The sequence below is a fragment of the Lactuca serriola genome, chromosome 1 (genome assembly GCF_051521515.1).
Source record: "Lactuca serriola cultivar US96UC23 chromosome 1, Lser_US96UC23_V15, whole genome shotgun sequence".
NCBI classification, from domain to species: domain Eukaryota; kingdom Viridiplantae; phylum Streptophyta; class Magnoliopsida; order Asterales; family Asteraceae; genus Lactuca; species Lactuca serriola.
In genome coordinates, this window is record NC_136408.1 from 135,639,219 (window position 1) to 135,658,215 (window position 18,997).

Genomic DNA, 18,997 nt, shown 5'->3' on the forward strand with positions numbered 1-18,997 from the left:
AAAAAGAACAAAATTAAGAAAAAAAAAACAACAAAAGACAAAAAAATCACATTGGGGTGAAATTGGAAAAGAAGGGGTACTTATAGAGGGTTTTTTTTTTTGGTAATTAGAATTGAAATACATTCATATCTTTTATTTTTACTTTTATGTCCATCAAGTTTTGATTTAATGCACGCCAAATGTAGTATAAAGTCGTTAACCATATTATTTATGATGACATTCACGTCTCTTATATAAATGAGAGATCGAAAGTGAATTCATATCCTACCGTCTTCCACTTTTTTAGGTGGGATTATAGATTGCAACTTTTGTTGCACAGGGCATCAATTTAATGTAATACAAGGACGTAAGGTTTTGGTTAAAAGGACATTTAATGTATTATGTAGAGATGAGATATCAGGAACGAGTCTCTATATCACATTGTTCTTTTTTGATAGAAAAAGTTACTATTTGTCTCATTAACAAAGGTTGGTCTTAGTATTAGGTCATCATGTCATATTCTTAGGAAGACACTCATATCTTTTGCACACTATGATTAGGAGCAAGTACATGACTCATATTGTTCTATTTTTTGTATGGAATACCAAATTATAGTTTTTTTACTTTTAACTCATGTCTTAGTCTTAGTCTAATGATACCAAATCCTAATCGGCTTATCCTAAAGTCTTAATGTGTCCCATACATCACAATATATATTGGAGTTTAACATTTCTCTATGATGATCATTTCGAAGGGTAAACCAATAATTACAAAATATATCTTACGATACGACTTTATGTCATAGATAAATCTTTATACTTTATACTTGTTGGTTTTTGAATAAAAATTAATATTAGTTTCAATATAAGAAATTTATAAAAATTTAGATAAATTACACAGACAATAAAAAAATAGAAGGAATGAAAAAAAGGGAAAACCAAAAAAAGCATCATAAATATACAACTATAAACTATTATTAATTATAAAATCATAATAACAATATATACAATTATATCACATAAAATAATATATTTTCTATTTTTTAATGTTGTGCCACAAAATTTACAAAATTTTCAATACTTTGCTACTTTTGGCCCCTCATCAAATTTTCAAAGTTTTGACACAAAAGTTTCAACATTTTGCCACTTTTGGTCCAACTTAAACTTTTTACCACATTAGTTTGCGGAGTTAGAACTTTTGCACCTCCAACTTTGATATTCTTTAATGCTAGCCACAAAGGTTTCAAGAGTTTGTCACTTTTGGTCCATGACATTTACCAAATACGACAACTCACGTTTTTGCCACATTAGTTTGTGGAATTGCGCTTTTAGTCCCCCAGCTTCGATTTTCTACTATACGACCCTACTTTCCTCAAAACATCATACACATACAAAATAGAAACAACAAACAAGAAAAAACAAAAAAAACACCGAAATATGTAAACATGAAAAAAAATCAGACCGCCACGAAGCGCGAATCACCTTCTAGTTTATAACAAAATTCAAAAATTAAACATGTCTATAAATAATTTAAAATAAAATAAACATGTTTTAAATATTTATTAGTTTTAAACTATGTTTATAATTTAAATAACTAAGATTACTCCCACTTTGCGGGGGAGAGTAAGCTGTAAACTTTGTATTAGGAATGGGCCATTTTGTATTATTTTTAAACACATGTACCCGTGTGGGTACGGAACCTCACTTTTGTAAATTACAAAGTCTTTTTTAATAATATATTTTCCATGTAGAGACCGAACCTCACTTTTGTAAATTTGTTATTAGGAAGGGGTATTTTTAAATTTTTTTTAAACATATGAGCCATTTCTATAATATAATTCTACACATAAACCTATTTTATAAATTATAAGGACCGTTCTTGTAATTTATTTTCTATGTAAGAGGGGAGGGGGTTAGATGGTACAAAGTGAAAATTATCGATGTTAAAATTTAAGAGGGGAGGGGGGGGGGGGTAGATGGTACAAAATGACATTTGACAAAGTAAAATATGGAAAATGTGAAAGTATGAAAGTCTAGGGACTAAATTTGACAATATAGGCAAACTTTGTGGTCAAAGTCTAACAAAGTTTTGTGGCCAATGTGTAAAATAACAAAATTTTGTGGCTAAAGTCTAAAACCCTAAAACTATGTCAGTCTTCTAATTTGAAGGGGTAAAATGATATTTTATAAAGTTAAAGGAAAAAGACATTTGACAAAGTAAGAGATGAAAAGTGTGAATGTGCAAAAATCTAGGGATCAAATCTGCCAATATAAGAAAGCTTTATGCCCAAATTATTAAATAATTTTTTTTTGTAGCCAAATCGTAAAATAGCAAAATTTTGTGGCTAAAATATAAAATCTAAAGCTAAAACTATACTTTATGTCCGTAAAATAACAAAAAAGTCTAACACTATAAAACTATACGAATCTTAATGTCAATTGCTTTTAATATATAATAATAAAATAAAATAATTTAATACTTAATTAATCTATATATATGCCTTTGTGATATAGATATTTGATTTTAAACCGAAGATAATTTGTAGCCATATAGCACCGGTTGTAGAAAGAGCCACGTTGACTTTTCTCTGTCGTCGTCTCCCTCCATTTCCGTTGACTCGCTGTTTCCCTGCCCGCTACCGCCGTTGATTCTACTTCTTCACTCTTCATCTTTCTCGGCCTCCTCGCCGGAAGTTCTTTCTCTATATATCTTCGCCCTTTCAGGTCTATTTGTCGTTCTTTAGGCAGGTGATTATGACTTGTTCGTTTAATAACATATCATTTAGAACAAGCCCATTATTCATACTCGAAGCCTTTTAGATGTATGTTGATACTAGATCTTGTGGATTGTTCATGCTAATTCTGGATACCATGTGAAGAAACCTATTTGTTCTTTTTGTGTGTATTTAGATATTTTAAATGTTTTTCGATATCTAGTGAAAGCTTGAAATTGCCTGTATGTTTTGCAATTCCTTATATGGGAGGTAATAGTTGATCTTGTATTTGCTTTGAGAATGGCATTTGGTGTTGATTAATTTGTTTGAGGTTTACTTATTTGACTTTTAGACAATAGTAGGGATATTTATGTGGGTTAATCAAATCAAGATAGAGACATTTTTGGTTAATAGAATAAATTGGTTCAATATTTTCTTGCACCAAAAATGTTAACCAATTTAATTACATGGAAATGTGATGGTTATTCTATATCAATGCTTAGCTCTATATATGTTGGTTAAAGGATTGGTTTTATTTTTTCACATAATTGCTACTGCAACAAGGCTGCTGTTGCAATGATTTTATCAGCCTGTTTCTGCTTGATATAAGAAAACACATCAGCTACTCTTTGTGTTTCAAACACATCAGCAACTAGCAGCTTCTGTTGTCTTCCTTTTCCAGTGTTTAGATGCACATTCTTAATGCTCATATGTCTCTTGCACACAAAACTAGCACTAATTAAGCTATGGAATGACATTTAAACAGAAAAATCAAATCAAGGCTTAAAAAGCACAAATACATATCTAGGCATTATGTAGATCCAAAATCAACTCGAAACTCCAAGTTTGGGGATAAAATATGGCGTATTAATACAGTTAGAGTTCATATTAATATTTTGGACTTTGTGTAGAGGCATTATGTAGGGGATACTGACATTGAAGAACAAGTGAGGAAAGCCGGTGAAACCCAACTTTCATAACCGATAATGCGTGGAGTATTTTAAGAGCTTACTGATAATGGTTGTTCTCTCTGAACTCGTGAATCCTAAACTCTCAGAAGGATCTTCATCTTCTTCATCAACTCATGGTCATAGTTCATCAATTCGTGGCCATGGTTCATCAATTGTTGGTCATAGATATGACATATTTTTAAGTTTTAGAGGTCTGGACACTCGTCTTAATTTCACCAACTACCTTTATGAGGCACTTGTAGAGGCCAATATCAACACCTTCTTGGTTGATGAAGAAGAGATTGAAACAGGGGAAGATCTTAAACCGGAATTGGAGACTGCAATTAAGGCATCTCGGGGTTCTATTATCGTGTTGTCTGAGAATTACGCTACTTCAACATGGTGTCTGGATGAATTGGAGCTGATTCTTGAGCAACGTATGACATCCAACCATATTGTTATCCCTATATTTTATTGTGTGGAGCCTACCCATGTCAGGAAGCAGAAAGGTAGCTTTGGAGATGCAATGGCTAAGCATAAACGCACAATGGAGGCAGAGACAGATGTAAATAAAAGAAGTCAATGGGCTCAAAAGATGGACCGATGGAATAAAGCTCTTACAGAAGTTGCTAATTTAAAAGGAATTGATGTAAAAGGAAGGTAACCACTTTCTTACTGATATTTACATAATCCTTTATTTTGTTTAGTCAAAGCATGAAAGTCAATATCATATTCTCCCCCATCTATTTCAATACGTTTCTCAATATAATCAAATAGGCATTTATTTCATGTATTAGGATACAGAAGATGCAGAAAACTGAATATATGTTATCTGATCTCAGAAATCAGTTCATATAGATAGATTAACCATTATGATAATTTTTACACATTTGTTATGCATTTAGTTTTTTATCATAAGTTAGTCCATTTGGATAAACCATTCATTTATTTTAATATGCTTCTACTAAAAACACTTTTGAAGTGTTTGCTATGCATCTACTTATAACTATACCATACCACCTTCAAACATAGCTATCATCTTTTATAATAAGTAAGTTCTCTTACCCGTGCACATCTTAAAATAAAAAATAATCTATAACTGGCACTTTTTTCAGACGCACCACATTTATAGTTAAGTTTCATGGTCTTGTATTGCATTCGTAGCTTTGATCTTATCATACATAAATTGTATGACGTTACACATTAGATGCTTATATGGTTAGATGCAAATACAATATGGTTCTTAATGTGAAGAACCTAATTAAAAATAATAGCTATAATAGAATTTTGTTTTTGATATTTGGATACACTAAATCTACAAATCTTGATTGTTAGTTTTATGAATTGTGTTTTGAAGTTCTTATTAAGTTAAGTTTCAGGTTTGAGACAAAGTTTATTGAAGAAATTGTGAAAGACATCTACCGTCGATTACATGTATCTTTAAGGAGTGCTCAACCATTCCTTATTGGGATGGACAATCATAGTAACTTTGTCACTTCATGGTTGAAAGATGGATCCTCACATACGACAGACATACTTACTATTTTGGGTATGGGCGGGATCGGGAAGACATCTTTAGCCAAATATGTCTATGGGTTGCATTGTCGTGACTTCCCCACAAGCAGCTATATTGAAGATATAAGTAGGAGATGTGATGGAAAGTTTAATGGGTTGCTTGATTTACAAAAACAAATTTGCAATGACCTTTTAAAAACAAATTCAATTCAAATTCATGATGTTTCAATATACACCTCAAAAATAGAGAATCTATTAGCACGTAAAAGGGTGTTTCTAGTTCTTGATGATATCGATAGTCTTGATCAATTGGATGCATTACTTGGAAGCAAAGGTTTTCATCCTGGAAGCAAAATCATTATAACAACAAAGGACACATGGTTGACAGAGAGTTGTGCACTATTCAAAACAAAATTTAAACCCAAGCATGCAAAATACATCCTTGAAGGCTTAAATTGGATCGAATCAGAACAACTTTTGTGTTTTCATGCATTCATGTGCAAACATCCAAAGGATGGTTATGAAGAGGTGTCAGATAAGCTTGTTAAGTACTGTCAAGGACATCCGTTGGCGCTTGAAGTTTTGGGCAAGTCTCTACATAATCGAGATGTAGCTTACTGGGAAGGGTGCGTAGAAGGGCTAAAGAAAGAAACAGATTCTTGTGTAAATAATATCTTGAGAATGAGCTTTCATTCATTGCCATCTAACAATGATAAGGAGTTGTTTAAGCATATTGCTTGTTTTTTTGTTGGAATAGATAGATATGTTACTCAAACAATATTAAACGCATGTGATATAAACACAAGAGCTGGAATCACGAATCTCATTGACAGATTCCTTCTTAGTATCGGATGGAATAATGAATTCGAGATGCATCAGTTGGTTCAAGAGATGGGAAGATTCGAAGTAAAAAAAGAATCATTTGACAAGCCATGGAAGCGAAGTCGATTATGGTGTCATAAAGAGTCATTCAAAGTGTTAAAACAAAAACAGGTAATAGGTCATGTATGCTTTTAGTAGTGTACATATCCAAAATATTTTCAATTGTCTAATTATTTATTTATTTATTTTGCATTATGTTCTTCTTAGGGTAAGGGAAATATTGTAGGCCTTGCACTTGACATGCGCATGCTTGAGAAAGAGAAGTTGGGTGAATCATTTGAGCTGAACACAGATGCATTAAGCAAGATGGATAATTTGATGCTACTGCAACTTAATTATGTTCACATGAATGGCTCTTATGAGAAATTTCCGGATGAATTAAAAGGCTTGTTTATGCATGGGTTCTGTTTAAAGTCTATACCTTCAGACTTACCTATGGAGAATCTTGTTGCTCTTGACATGTCATATAGCAATATTGAATCATTTGTCGGCTGTTATAGTAATCCACAACGACTTCAAAAGAGGAAAAAGGTAACTTATCTTTATTTATCATCAAGAAAACTACAAAATGGACTGTGAGGTTTCTAATTTTTCTTTGGTTTTAGTCAAGAAAATTTTCAACTAGCACTAGTGGTCTAAAATTAAACAGTTTTTGTGGATTTGATAATTGTCATACTTGAAAAGACTATTATACCCACGTAATATAATTTTTATATTTTTTAAGTCTCTATTTAGTATTATATAATCATAAAACAATTGGGCCGACTCCACCCATTCTCTCTCTATGATGTTTGTTTTTTCAAGTCTAAAATGTTTGTAGTCTGCAGAGTGCAGAAAACATCTACAACCCTTTACAACAGAAGAGGTGGACCAAACGTCTACAAACTGCAAGAAGTTTGTTTTTTAATGTCTCCATGCTGCTTAAACAAACTGAATTAACTATACAATAATTCAAAATCAACATTTTATTTAGTTTTAATCATATGTAGATATAATATAAACATCATTGTGATGATATAATTTTTAAAGACGTTTATATAAAATAATTAAACATAATAATTACTAAATAACAATAAATAAAATTTTAATTTAGCCAACAACATGTTCATTTTGGTAAATTTTGCAAGACAATGGTTATTTCTTATGTTAGCTTCAATAGATTTGATAATTTTAGTAATCAACTTTATAATTTAAAATTATTAATATTTGATTATAAAAAATATAACACAAAAAATTATTTATATGAAATTTACCAAAAGGTTTTGAAATTATGTTAAGTATACTAGAATTATTTATAATATCCTTCATATAATATTATTAAAATAATAAACATGCTGGAAAAATTAAAACAAATCTATGTTGAAGAATATAACTTAGAGTAAAGTGAGAAGTAGTTTGAAGAGGAGGGTCCAATCATGCGTCCTACAACAGTTTCTATTTCAAAAGTCTTTTAAAAAACAAACAGCTGTGAAAAGCAAGTGTTGCACGTGGTTTATTTATAATCACAAACAACTCATTTCTCTCTTAATGTAAGTACGCCACACACCTCATATTTCCCTTCTGAATCAAGACATAAATCGCCACACCTCCACCGACCTCGTCACCATAGCTATCCTTGTCTATTACACAAGCACACACAAACTGATATTGTGACCCACCAAAGAAGGAAATACACTGATCTTCTTGGTTTTCCAATTTCCTTACAAACTTTACGAGTAATATAAGGACCAAAACAGGGGGTTAGGGATGAAACTGGTGGCCAGGAGTGGAAGAAATAAGAATGGAGGATAAGTTGGGTGTGGTGGAGAGATCACTTGTTCCTCGAGATCAGCTACGACTTCATCATTAGTTGCAGCCTCATCATGTTGGGTGGAGATGACAATGGTGTGGACACGAATGGGGACCATGGCTCCGTTTTCACTGTAGTACTCGACTAGGACTTGTGTTTTTCCATCACCTCCAACCACCAGTGCTACATCTCCTTTCCCCATTCTCTCTTTTCTGTGTTAAGTAAGAAAACTCCAAGTCAGGTTCATCCTGAAATGCATGGAGAAAACGTCAAATTGGTGGTGACAGGTTGAACTTTAAGAGATGAGGGCAGAAGCTAGGGTTCATGATGGTGATGGCAATTCAGTATTGTCAACCATATAAGGCACACCGAAGATGGGATTTGATCACCGTTGAGTGAGTGAGTGAGCTGTGAACGGTGGTGGTAGGGCGGTGTGGTTTATGGTCTGAAAGGGAGAGATAGAGAGTGGGGGGTGGGGTGTTTGGCAGGGATTAAATCATTTTTGAAATGATAAAAAAAGTTTAAATGATTTTTTTTTCAAAAAAAAAAAAAATTATTTAGAGGGCATATTAGTTATTTTAGGTTTTGTATATTAAATACACAAAAAATAAAGTTTGGCAGGGAGCAATTCTACAAAAGCTATCTGATTTTGCAGTTTTCTCTTTATTATTTTCCATGTCTAGTTGATGAAATTCACTACTAATCTAACTTATTTCCCTTTCTATAGTTGGATGGACCATGCTTAAAAGAAATAAGGTTGCTTAGGGCATTGAAGATTCTTAATTTAAGTTTCTGTAAAGAACTTCGTAGTCTTGGTGACTTTGACCAACTCCCTGCACTTGAGACATTAATACTTAGAAATTGCATTGGTTTGCTTGAGGTTTGCGAATCAATTGAGCAATGTGTTGAGCTTGTCCTCATTGATCTAAGCTACTGCAACAAGCTTGAAAAACTTCCAAGAAGCATACACATGTTAAAGAAGGTTAAAACAGTGTTGCTAGATGGTTGTAACTTCGGGGAATCTCGAATTGTGAATAGGGATATAAAGTCACCCGAAATGTACAGTGGCATAAACACAAGAACCTCTTCCTCCTCCTTTGTGGGTGATATACCAAATGATTTGAAGTCTTTCACACTTTCATTACCGGGCTCTTTACAAAGGTTATCACTTGCAAATAATAAGTTGTCCGTTGAATCTTTTCCCATGGACTTCAATTGCCTATCGATGTTAAAGGAATTATATTTAGATGGAAATCCGATCGCTTCCATGCCGGATTGTTTGAGAACCCTTCCTAGTCTTGAGATACTTGGTATGAGGAACTGTGATTTATTGAAATCGGTTGTGTATCCTCCACGTACACTAAAAAAGTTGTGGCTCAATTCTCGTCACGAGTATGATGAAACTGTCATAGAAAAAGTTGTATTTGATCCACAAATGTCCCCACTTCGGTTATCATCAAATGCAATAGATTTTGTACCTTGGTCATATGAAATTGAAGGGATGCTCAAAATCCAACCAATGGGGGGTGTTGAGGAAAACGTATTATGTAGCTTGGGCTGGACTAACATAGACTTCCTTAACAAAAGGCGTGTGGAGACTAATTCTTGGGAATCAAAAATCCAGGTTTTGTGTTGTTAACCATGTCTTTATTTGAGTATGTATAATATAACTATTATGGTGGTTCATTAAGGTGGTTGTATTTGACAGATGATTTATGAATTTGGAATATTCAGCACAATGTATGGGGTAGAGGAGATGCCGAGTTGGATTAGGGATAGATGCTTGGGCCCGTCAATATCATTTTTCATCCCGTCAACTCCAAACAAGCTTAGAGGACTCAACTTCTGCTATGTGCAGATGTTGCGATTTCTAGATGATCAAGCTCCTCCTTCACCAATTATCACAATTAGTAATATAACAAAGGATCACGCATGGATATACGAACGTTTTATGGACAGATATTGTATAAATCGAAAGTGTTGGGTGGTGTTAAGTCATTGGATGTTTGGAATGAATGAGATGGAAGGTGGTGACCATGTTACTATCACTGTTAGAGTTACAGACCCGTATGAAGAACGTATAAAGGAGTGCGGGGTGAGTCTTGTGTATGATGATGGGGACAAGATGGATGATGAAGAAGAAGACGTGTTGGGTTATTATAAGTCATGGAATCACATCATTGGTGGAGATCTGTCTCCTTTTCAAACAACAACTGGAGAATGCATTCTACACAACAAGCGGTTTTTTGAGTATGGCGTTGATCTGTTCCCATATCATCGTAAATTGGTTGGAGAGGGCTCCAGCTATCAAGGTAGATGTCATTTGTGTTAAATATGTAATTGTCGTGCCTTATGAATAGTGATATGACACATGACTCAAGTTCTTTAAATAGATGGATCATAACCTAATTATTATAAATAAATGAATCATATAACCCAAATCCACCTGTCTTATATTGATTTTCTTTGACCTCCGAAATAAGAGTCTATTTTAAAATGGATCTGACCCAGATGCATGATGGGTTGTCCCAAGTATTTATCCATCTAAATGGTTCGATTTTCTATGACATTTGATCAAGTCTTTTGATATGTTGGATTTCATAAATATATTGGGACCATAACTTTGTCTTAGTGGATGTTTGTGAATAATAATATTTCATATTACTTTTTGTCTGTTTTCAGTACAAGAGACAGAGTGGTTTAGAGCTTTTTCCCCAAGGAAGCCAACATAATTGGTCACGGATCGTGAGGTATACTTTTTGACACCCATATCTTTCTCTCGTCACATGAATAGAAGACATACAAATCCAAATATGTTATCTATCATATCTTTATATTGGTCTAGGATGTAACAAAATTAAAGGACTTCTAACCTTGCAAGGATGATTGAAAATGACATTAATAAAAAGGTAGTCGAGGCTCATATCAAAAACCAAAATTTTTGTTTTATTTCACTAAGCTAACTTTCGAGAGGTGAATTCTCTTCCAATTTGAATTACAAGTTCATAGTGAGAAAAAGAATGATACTCTTCCTAACTTCCTCACTTAATACTTGACTGAGCCTCCATTCTAACTAACATTCACTAGTAACAATCCTTCATTACTCAAGTCATTTAATAACATAAATTCCCTCCAATAGATTTGACATTTGAGGGACTGACTTTATGTAATTAACTTTAACTTCTTCCTGTTTGGTCACTAACAAGCATGAATGAACACCGGCTAACAGGAAGATACGACCAAAAGTCTAATACAACAGAAGTATCTCGTTCCCCTTATAAACGAATGACTCAGGCTGAGCTAAGTGAAAACATTATAGGTGCTGCGAGGTGATGAAAATGGAATTGAGGAAGAGTCAAGGGAAGAAGAAGAAGTGCATTTAGACATGGTGTCAGTGTCCGCTAAGTCAATGATGGGTTTAACCTATAAACACATAATCTGGACCCGGTTTCTTTTATTTATGTATATTATATTCACATGCTATTATGTAGTTTGAATATTAGATAAAGATAGAATTAGTCTTCCATATTTGTTGTAACAGATCCAATATAATCGGATCTTTCCATGTATATGTATACATTTCCTGTTCAATGTGAAAATACAATTTTTACTGATTCAATTATATGGTATCAGTCAAGGTCTCTTTTTCTTTAACTATTAATCCCTTAAGCCGTCGCATCCATGGCCACTGATATCAACTCTTCCGCCTCCGTCGTCAATTCTCTTCAACTCTCAACACCTTCACTTACCCACCAACTACATAAGTTGGAAGACTCAAATCGAAGCACTCCTCTATGGCTTTGATCTCTACAAGTTCTAAGACGCGACTCATTTACCTCCAAAACCCACTATTGTCGATGGTGAATCTACTCCTCACACCGACTATCCTGCCTGGTTTCGCCAAGATCGCTTACTTTTTGGTGCAATTGTAGGCACCCTTTCTCCCACAATTGTTCCCCTGATAACTAGTGCTTCAACCTCATTCAAAGCCTTGAAGATTCTCTCAAACACCTATGCTAAACCGTCTAGAGGCCACATCAAACAATTTCAACACCGAGTCAAACAGACCACAAAACTTCGGATCAATTTGTCTTAATTCATCTACAATTGTTTTGATGGATTGCATGTAGTCAGTGAAAGACTGATCCCAAGTTTTTGTGGTCTGTTTGAGTCGGTGTTGAAGTTGTTTGATGTGGCCTCTAGACGGTTTAGCATAGGTGTTTGAGAGAATCTTCGAGGCTTCGAATGAGGTTGAAGCACTAGTTATCAGGGGAACAATTGTGGGAGATCCCTCTGAATCTCTCGAACCTTCATAGCCCCATTGTGGATTTTCTTCAAACATTAAGCTAATAGTATTTGAATTTGTTTCTCAATTCTTATCAGAGTAATCTCTCCCTAACTTCCTTAGTACTTTATACAAGATTTAGGCTCCATTCTAGCTAACATGCACCAATATCAACCCTTTTGGGTCCGTTTATAACAGAAATTACCTGTAACAGACTTGAGATACTTTATGTCATTGACATTGTTTTTTCCTATTTGACTTCTTGACAGTTTTCTCCTTGCATATGTAATGAGTACCAGAAGTCTATCGTGTTCCGGAACAAGCAAAGCTCTGCTCCTTACTCATGAGAGCAAGGATCAGGTCAAGCAACTAGAACTGTGCAATATGTTGAAAGCGAGTGGAGCATTTGCTTGTAACATTGAAATCATTGAATAATCTTACACATCAATTCATAACATGTGTAAACATTATGTGTCAAAATCACTTGTAGAGTTATTCTCATTTTCCGTTATTGTGTACCTGTAAACAAGTTCATATACAAGCATAATGCATAAATTCAATTGAAAACGATCTATATATTTGCCATTTGTAATAGATTTATGTTGGTTTTCTATGTTGATAACAAGCTACTGTCCTTTGGAAATGATAAAGAATTGTTTAAGTATAGTGCTTGATTTTAAGGAATCTTATTGATAGATGCCTTCTTAGGATAGGAACAACCAAACATGTTAAGAATGCATAAATTGCTTCAAGAGTTTGGAAGAGATGTAGTTGATTGAGAGTCAAAGAAGCTGTAGAAACGTAGTCGACTATGGTGTAATGAGATGGCATTAAGTCTGTTGAATCAAGAAAATGTAACATAATATATATTCTTCCAAGTAACTATATATCTATTTTCATAGCATTTTATATTAGATATGTGTATACTTACGTAACTTCCAAAATTAATTACTTTTCCTTTATTCATAGGGTAAGGGGGAATCTTCAAGGCCCGATTCTTCACATGAAAATGTTGATAAAGAGAGATTAGATGCATGTATGAACTGAAGATAGATGCATTTAGTAAGACATGTAATCTAACTATTGTAAATCGCATGAAACCGAATGAATTATATCCTAATTATCCATAATGATTAAGATGGTTTGCTTGTTGTCGCGTCAAGTACTGATTTATAATTTGGGTTTCTGTTTTAATAGTTCTATATTTGATTGCAAAATACATTGTACAAAAATATGAATGCTTTGAAGCAAAATAATAATAATAATAATAATAAACAAAAAAACTGAAGAAATTACATGAGATGACACAGATAACAAGCCCGATAGTATTTTTGTTGTAATTATGGCCATTATACGAAAATTTGATCAGCCATGTGTAATTTGTAAAGAAGCACCACTTGATGATAATTTTTATCACTCTTACAATTCTTTCCGTGTTAAACACACTTGATCATCTCATTCCTAAAACTTGTAGAAAACATTAAGAAGTTGCAATATGATCAAAAGTGTAACAAACCGTTATTTCAAACGTATGTAATATTGTAGGTCAATTTGTACTTATTTGTAAATTAATAAAGAGAAATTTTGGCATACTATGTATATTTACATAATTGACCCTCAAAAATAAATTATTAAATAATCTCAATTGGGTTAAACCAAGTGATAGAGATTGTAACAAGGTTTCCAAAAATATAAAGAACACTAAAATCCGAGTTATAACGAAGAAGTTACGACCAATCGAAAATCCGCGACAAAACCGGCAAAACACTGTTCAGTGTAAAAACTGAATTTTTAATAAAAGGCTTTCTAGCCTTAACAATCTAAATGAAAGTTATAGTTTATGTTAAACCGAGAACATTCATAAAAGGAACGCTAAAATCTGACTTCGTATGAGGAAGTTATGATTTTTCGAAGTTTCAGTATAGCAGTGTATAGCTAAAAACTCAAAATAAAGACCGAGTGGTTTTTAGCCGACACAACCTAAATGACCCTCGCATGCGAGGCCTCCACGTGTCGGCTGCTGAGTGGACCGATGTCTCGCGTGTCACATCCTGATTCGACCAAGTCTGAGGTCCAGTAAGAACCGGACAGCCTCGCATGAGACACACCGGACCTCACCCTCGCACACCCCTCGCACGCCTCGGACCAGCCCCCTTCGCACATGTCGTCTTTCCATTGGACCGAGGGTTTGTCCAATCCGAGCCAGCCAGCAGCGAGCCTCCGGTCCGAAGAACTTCCTTCGCCTCGCTACCTGTCAGACGCGTGTCACCCTCGCACAGCTTCGGGTCCGAGCCTTCGGGCTATATATAGCATGCGAGGGTTTCCAAATAATTTCACTTTTTTACCCTAAATTTCACCCTCTTTCACATTTTCCACTCCCTTAAGCTCATATACAACCCCTAAAGCCCCGGTATCAAGACTCGAGCCCGAAGAAGCCGTGAAGCCCCGAAATTCTCGAGAATTCATCCTCTCTCCTGTCAAAACTCTGCTCGATTTGAGCTGGTTTCTCGACAAATAAACTCCTTTTTGTGAAACGAAACTCTGTCCGAATTACCACCTATCAAGTGAGTTCATACCCCCGTATTTTCATAATTTCTACTGTTTTAAGGGGGGGGGGGGGGGAATACAAGTACAACACAACAACTTTGTGTTATAAATAAATGATTTCAAATCACGATAAAATGATTTTAAAGCATCAAAAATACTTCAAATATTGAACTCTTTTATAAACTTATATTTTTCCCAAATATACATATTTGTATATATAATTTAATATAAATAAGATTTAAAAGGCTTAGGACTAATAATTCCTTCTAGGTCCTTTTCCTTGTTTGGATGTGGACTTATAGTACAAGTTATTTGTCCGAAGGTCGTTCAAATTTTACTTATATATAAAATTGTATATGTATATAAAATTAAAAGTTATTTCATCAGTTTAATCACCCTTTGTAACATGTTAAGCAAAGGATTACATGCAAAAATAGTTATTTACCAATTCATAAAGTACATATAAATTATAATAGGTATAATTTATGATACATAGAGCAATAATTCATATGAATACATTGTTTTACATGCAACGAGGGTTTTAATTCAAAACAAATCAAGGGTTTACACTTATCAAATACATGTTCGGGATACTAAGTCAAGAACATACTGTCAATCATTTATTTCAGAATGATTGGGTTTTCATAACTAATATACATGTAACGTTTATATGCTTTTTATGAGACATTCAATTCAGGTTGTTTAGATTAAATTTAGACAACCAAGGTAAAGCCTTGACATTATAACCAGAATCTCCAGTCCGGGGATCGAAACAAGTTGTGTGTAGATCTATATCGGGATTGACAACCCCGCACTCAGGCTGCTAGCTACAGTCAGGCATACACGCCAATGAGTGGCAAGTGTTATCAACAGTTTAAGCGCTCAGAAGACGTTTGTTTCAGGCGTTCATGTCTTAGTATGGTTATAATAACTCATTAAAGAGATATTAACCACACGTTAGTGTATAAACAACTAAAGTACATCTTCAAAGTACTAGTTTACAAAATACAAAGTACAATGGTATACTACAGTTTTCAATAACAGCTGGTGAAGCCAGACACACACTCAGTTACAAGTTTTACAAATACTTTGGTTTACAAATAGGACGGTTTTATGGGAATAAAACTACTTTTCACATACCACAGAAAATATGGGATTTTCTAGAACAATTTTCTTATTCAAAATACAAAGACACCCATGCAAACATAAAGACTTATGTACTCACTCAACTTATTGTTGATACTCTTTTTTCAAATTACTTGTATTCTCAGGGAAATAATAACAGGCACTCCCCGAGCTTTTTGAGAAGATGGAGCCATTATGAGTCTTATCTTCTTCCTTTGTATAACTGTTTTGGTTTCAATATACAATGGTTGAACACATGTAAATATGATACTTTTAAATACAATGGTTGTTTGTACTTTGATTACTATGATGCATGTGTTGTGATACTACAAATGAAGTCCTCCACCCCCGGATGTTTCCACTGTCTGGTTTGGGGGTGTGACAGATTGGTATTAGAGCTTTGTTTATAGTGAACTCAGTATATCAATCCATAAAAGATATACAAACTATAAATACATTGGGGCTGAGAGCTCTGACTACAAGTATACTTTTAAGAATTCTAAGTTTTTTACAAGAAGTATACTAACCCTCATACCTACAAGTACATAGTCATAAGAACCTAAAAGTATTTGGATGTTGAACATTACAGTTAAACCCGGGCAGTTATGTAATCATATCTAGAATTAATATAGCCTGATCAACTATATTGATTTCAGACATGACCAACATGTGTTTGGGAGTGATAGTAGTGTTGTGACATGTCTAAAACTTACCAACTACTGAAGAAACTCTAAGAACAGAACATGAAATACTATAAGAATATTATAAACATCGATATGCTTTAGTTTTCTTTTCAGGCATTTCTCATAACCTTATTCTCGTACAGAAACAATGGCAGGACATCATCTACCAGGGGACCCTTATTTTCCAAATCATGGCAATCAAGGATGGATAGTGGAAGATCCGGAGGAGGATCCAGAAGAAGACTCAGATGAAGAACCATTTGAGGACAACGAATCAAGCGGTACAGATACAGAGCCACAAGTCTGCAACCCGGGGATACGTCCCCCGAGACAAGAGGAAGTAATACCCATACCTGAGTGGGGCCAATACATAAACCATTGGAGTTGACAAGACGGCCAATGCCCTCCCTACGGAATGGCACAGGGTTTTTATAACGTCTCAGAAGGAGGAACAACTGACAGAGCTCTTCCAGTTATAGTGAACCGAATTGCCCGACAATTCGATCAATCAAGGATGTCAATCAATCGTATCCTAGAAGTGAATGCGGCTGCACAGGCTAACGTTGCTGATATCCTTCGTCTTGACGAGATGCAAGATGATACCCAACACCATACTGAGGCCCTTCAAAGGCAACTTAATGCTGCTGAATCAGAAATCAAAGAACTAAGGGGGCATCAAGCTGCCCAAGAAAGGCGTTGGAAATCGCAAGACGAAGTGGAACCCAGTAACCGTCGCAGCAACCGTCGCAAGTAGTGTTTACACTACTTTTCTAGTTTAATATACTTAATGTATAGACTACTTTCAGGACATGTACAAAATCAAGCATCAATAAAATAATAAGCACCTTACTTCAACAAGAGCTATTACAATTTTCACAAACCTTCCATTCCAAAGTTTTGGGATTAAGGATATGTTCCAGTGTTGTTTTTCATACTTTTCGATACGGCCGCGAAAATTTTTTATTTTCGGTAGGTCGGTTTAATGTCGATATTTTCATAGTATTGTGGACCTGCTTGAAGGTCAAATATACAGATTACATAGATATCAACACAATCGACATGTATTTAGATACTCTTTGAAAAATAACCACTCCAATTTATATTATCCTATTGCAAGTTATACTTGCAGTGGACATCTATTTTCAATTCTTTACAAGATTCTTGTTTAATTAAGTGTTTAAGTTCAGAGATATCAAATTCATATTCATTCTTGATATCTCACTATCTTTTTATTGACTTTTATAGAAAAAAAGATGCCTCCTCGTAGGAATCCAAGGCGTAATAATGAACCGGAAGCACCGACGCCACCTCCACCACCACCTCCTCAATTCGATGCTGCCATGTTCCAAGCGGCAGTCACGGCAGCTGTAGCGGATGCGTTATCTCATATCAATGCTCCTGGTACTAGTGGGTCGAGAGTCGATCCACGTCCTTCTAACCTTGCCGAGGGTCATGAGCACTCGAGAGAGTGCACTTATAAAGACTTCTCGAATGCCAAAACCAGGACCTTTAATGGAACTGGAGGAGTGATGGTTTTAAGGCAGTGGATTGAGAAGATAGAAGCAGTCTTTGAAATTTGCTTCTGTCCAGAGGGTAGCAAAGTTAAATTTGCTGCCTTTACTTTCTTAGATAGGGCCCTAACATGGTGGAATGGCCATGTTAAGTCACTAACTTTGGTAGTGGCTAATACTATAAGCTGGGAGAACCTAAAAACCATGTTAATGCGGGAATATTTCCCGCGAGGGGAAATTCAGAAACTGGAACAAGAACTCTGGGGTATTACCATGGCCGGTGCCGACATAACGACTTACACAAATCGATTCTGTGACTTGGCGATTCTGTGTCCGGAGATGGTTGCTCCAGAGAGCAAAAAGATTGAAAGGTATATTTGGGGACTGTCGCCCCAGATACAAGCAAGTGTCATTGCATCTAAACCTGTCACTTTTGACAGTACCAAGACTGGCACAATCACTTATTGACCACGGAAACCGTCAAAACTTTGTGGTTACTGCCCCAGAACAACCTAGGGAGAACAACAACAACAGCAAGAAGAAGGGTTGGAACAAAAGGAATGGAAAATCTCCTCTAGAACCTTCAAAGAAGCAACAAATAATGGCAGTCCATGCTACTACTGTGCCTGCTACCATACCTACTATTGCACCTGCTGTTGCCCCTAACTACCCAGCACCAACTAAGCCCTATGCCGGTAGCCCCCCTAAATGCAACAAGTGCAATTTTCACCACACCGGAAATTGCCCTGAAATGCAGTGCCGTAACTGCAACAGGAAAGGGCATACTGCCCGATTCTGTAGAACCCCACCTCGACCCCTTAACCAAGTACCTGCCGCGGGAGTAAGTCGAGCATGATACCAATGCGGTGATGTGGGGCATTTCAAGAGAGATTGTCCAAAACCTGGAAATGTCGGTGGGGTTGGGAGAATTCTAGCACTAGGTCACGAAGAAGCGGTGGCAGACCCTGCAGTGGTCACGGGTACGTTTCTTCTCAACAATACTTATGCATGCATTCTT

At 35.2% G+C, this 18,997-nt stretch overlaps 1 protein-coding gene across 5 annotated transcripts; it reads left to right on the plus strand.

Moving 5' to 3' along the window:
* The first annotated feature begins 2,503 nt into the window (after positions 1 to 2,503).
* On the plus strand, positions 2,504 to 12,507 carry LOC145098882 (disease resistance protein RUN1-like). Of its 5 annotated transcripts, none has more exons than XM_079036489.1 (8): positions 2,504 to 2,726; positions 3,604 to 4,302; positions 5,022 to 6,150; positions 6,247 to 6,570; positions 8,556 to 9,452; positions 9,537 to 10,140; positions 10,511 to 10,578; positions 12,383 to 12,507. In XM_079036489.1, the coding sequence occupies exons 2-7, from the start codon at positions 3,710 to 3,712 to the stop codon at positions 10,558 to 10,560; spliced, it is 3,597 nt and encodes a 1,198-aa protein (XP_078892615.1). In that variant the 5' UTR covers positions 2,504 to 2,726; positions 3,604 to 3,709; the 3' UTR covers positions 10,561 to 10,578; positions 12,383 to 12,507. The 5 variants fall into 5 exon arrangements, with proteins under 5 accessions (XP_078892615.1, XP_078892608.1, XP_078892603.1 ...); XM_079036482.1 differs by lacking the exon at positions 12,383 to 12,507 and adding an exon at positions 11,148 to 11,450; XM_079036477.1 differs by lacking the exon at positions 12,383 to 12,507 and adding an exon at positions 11,058 to 11,196.
* Positions 12,508 to 18,997: the final 6,490 nt, after the last annotated feature.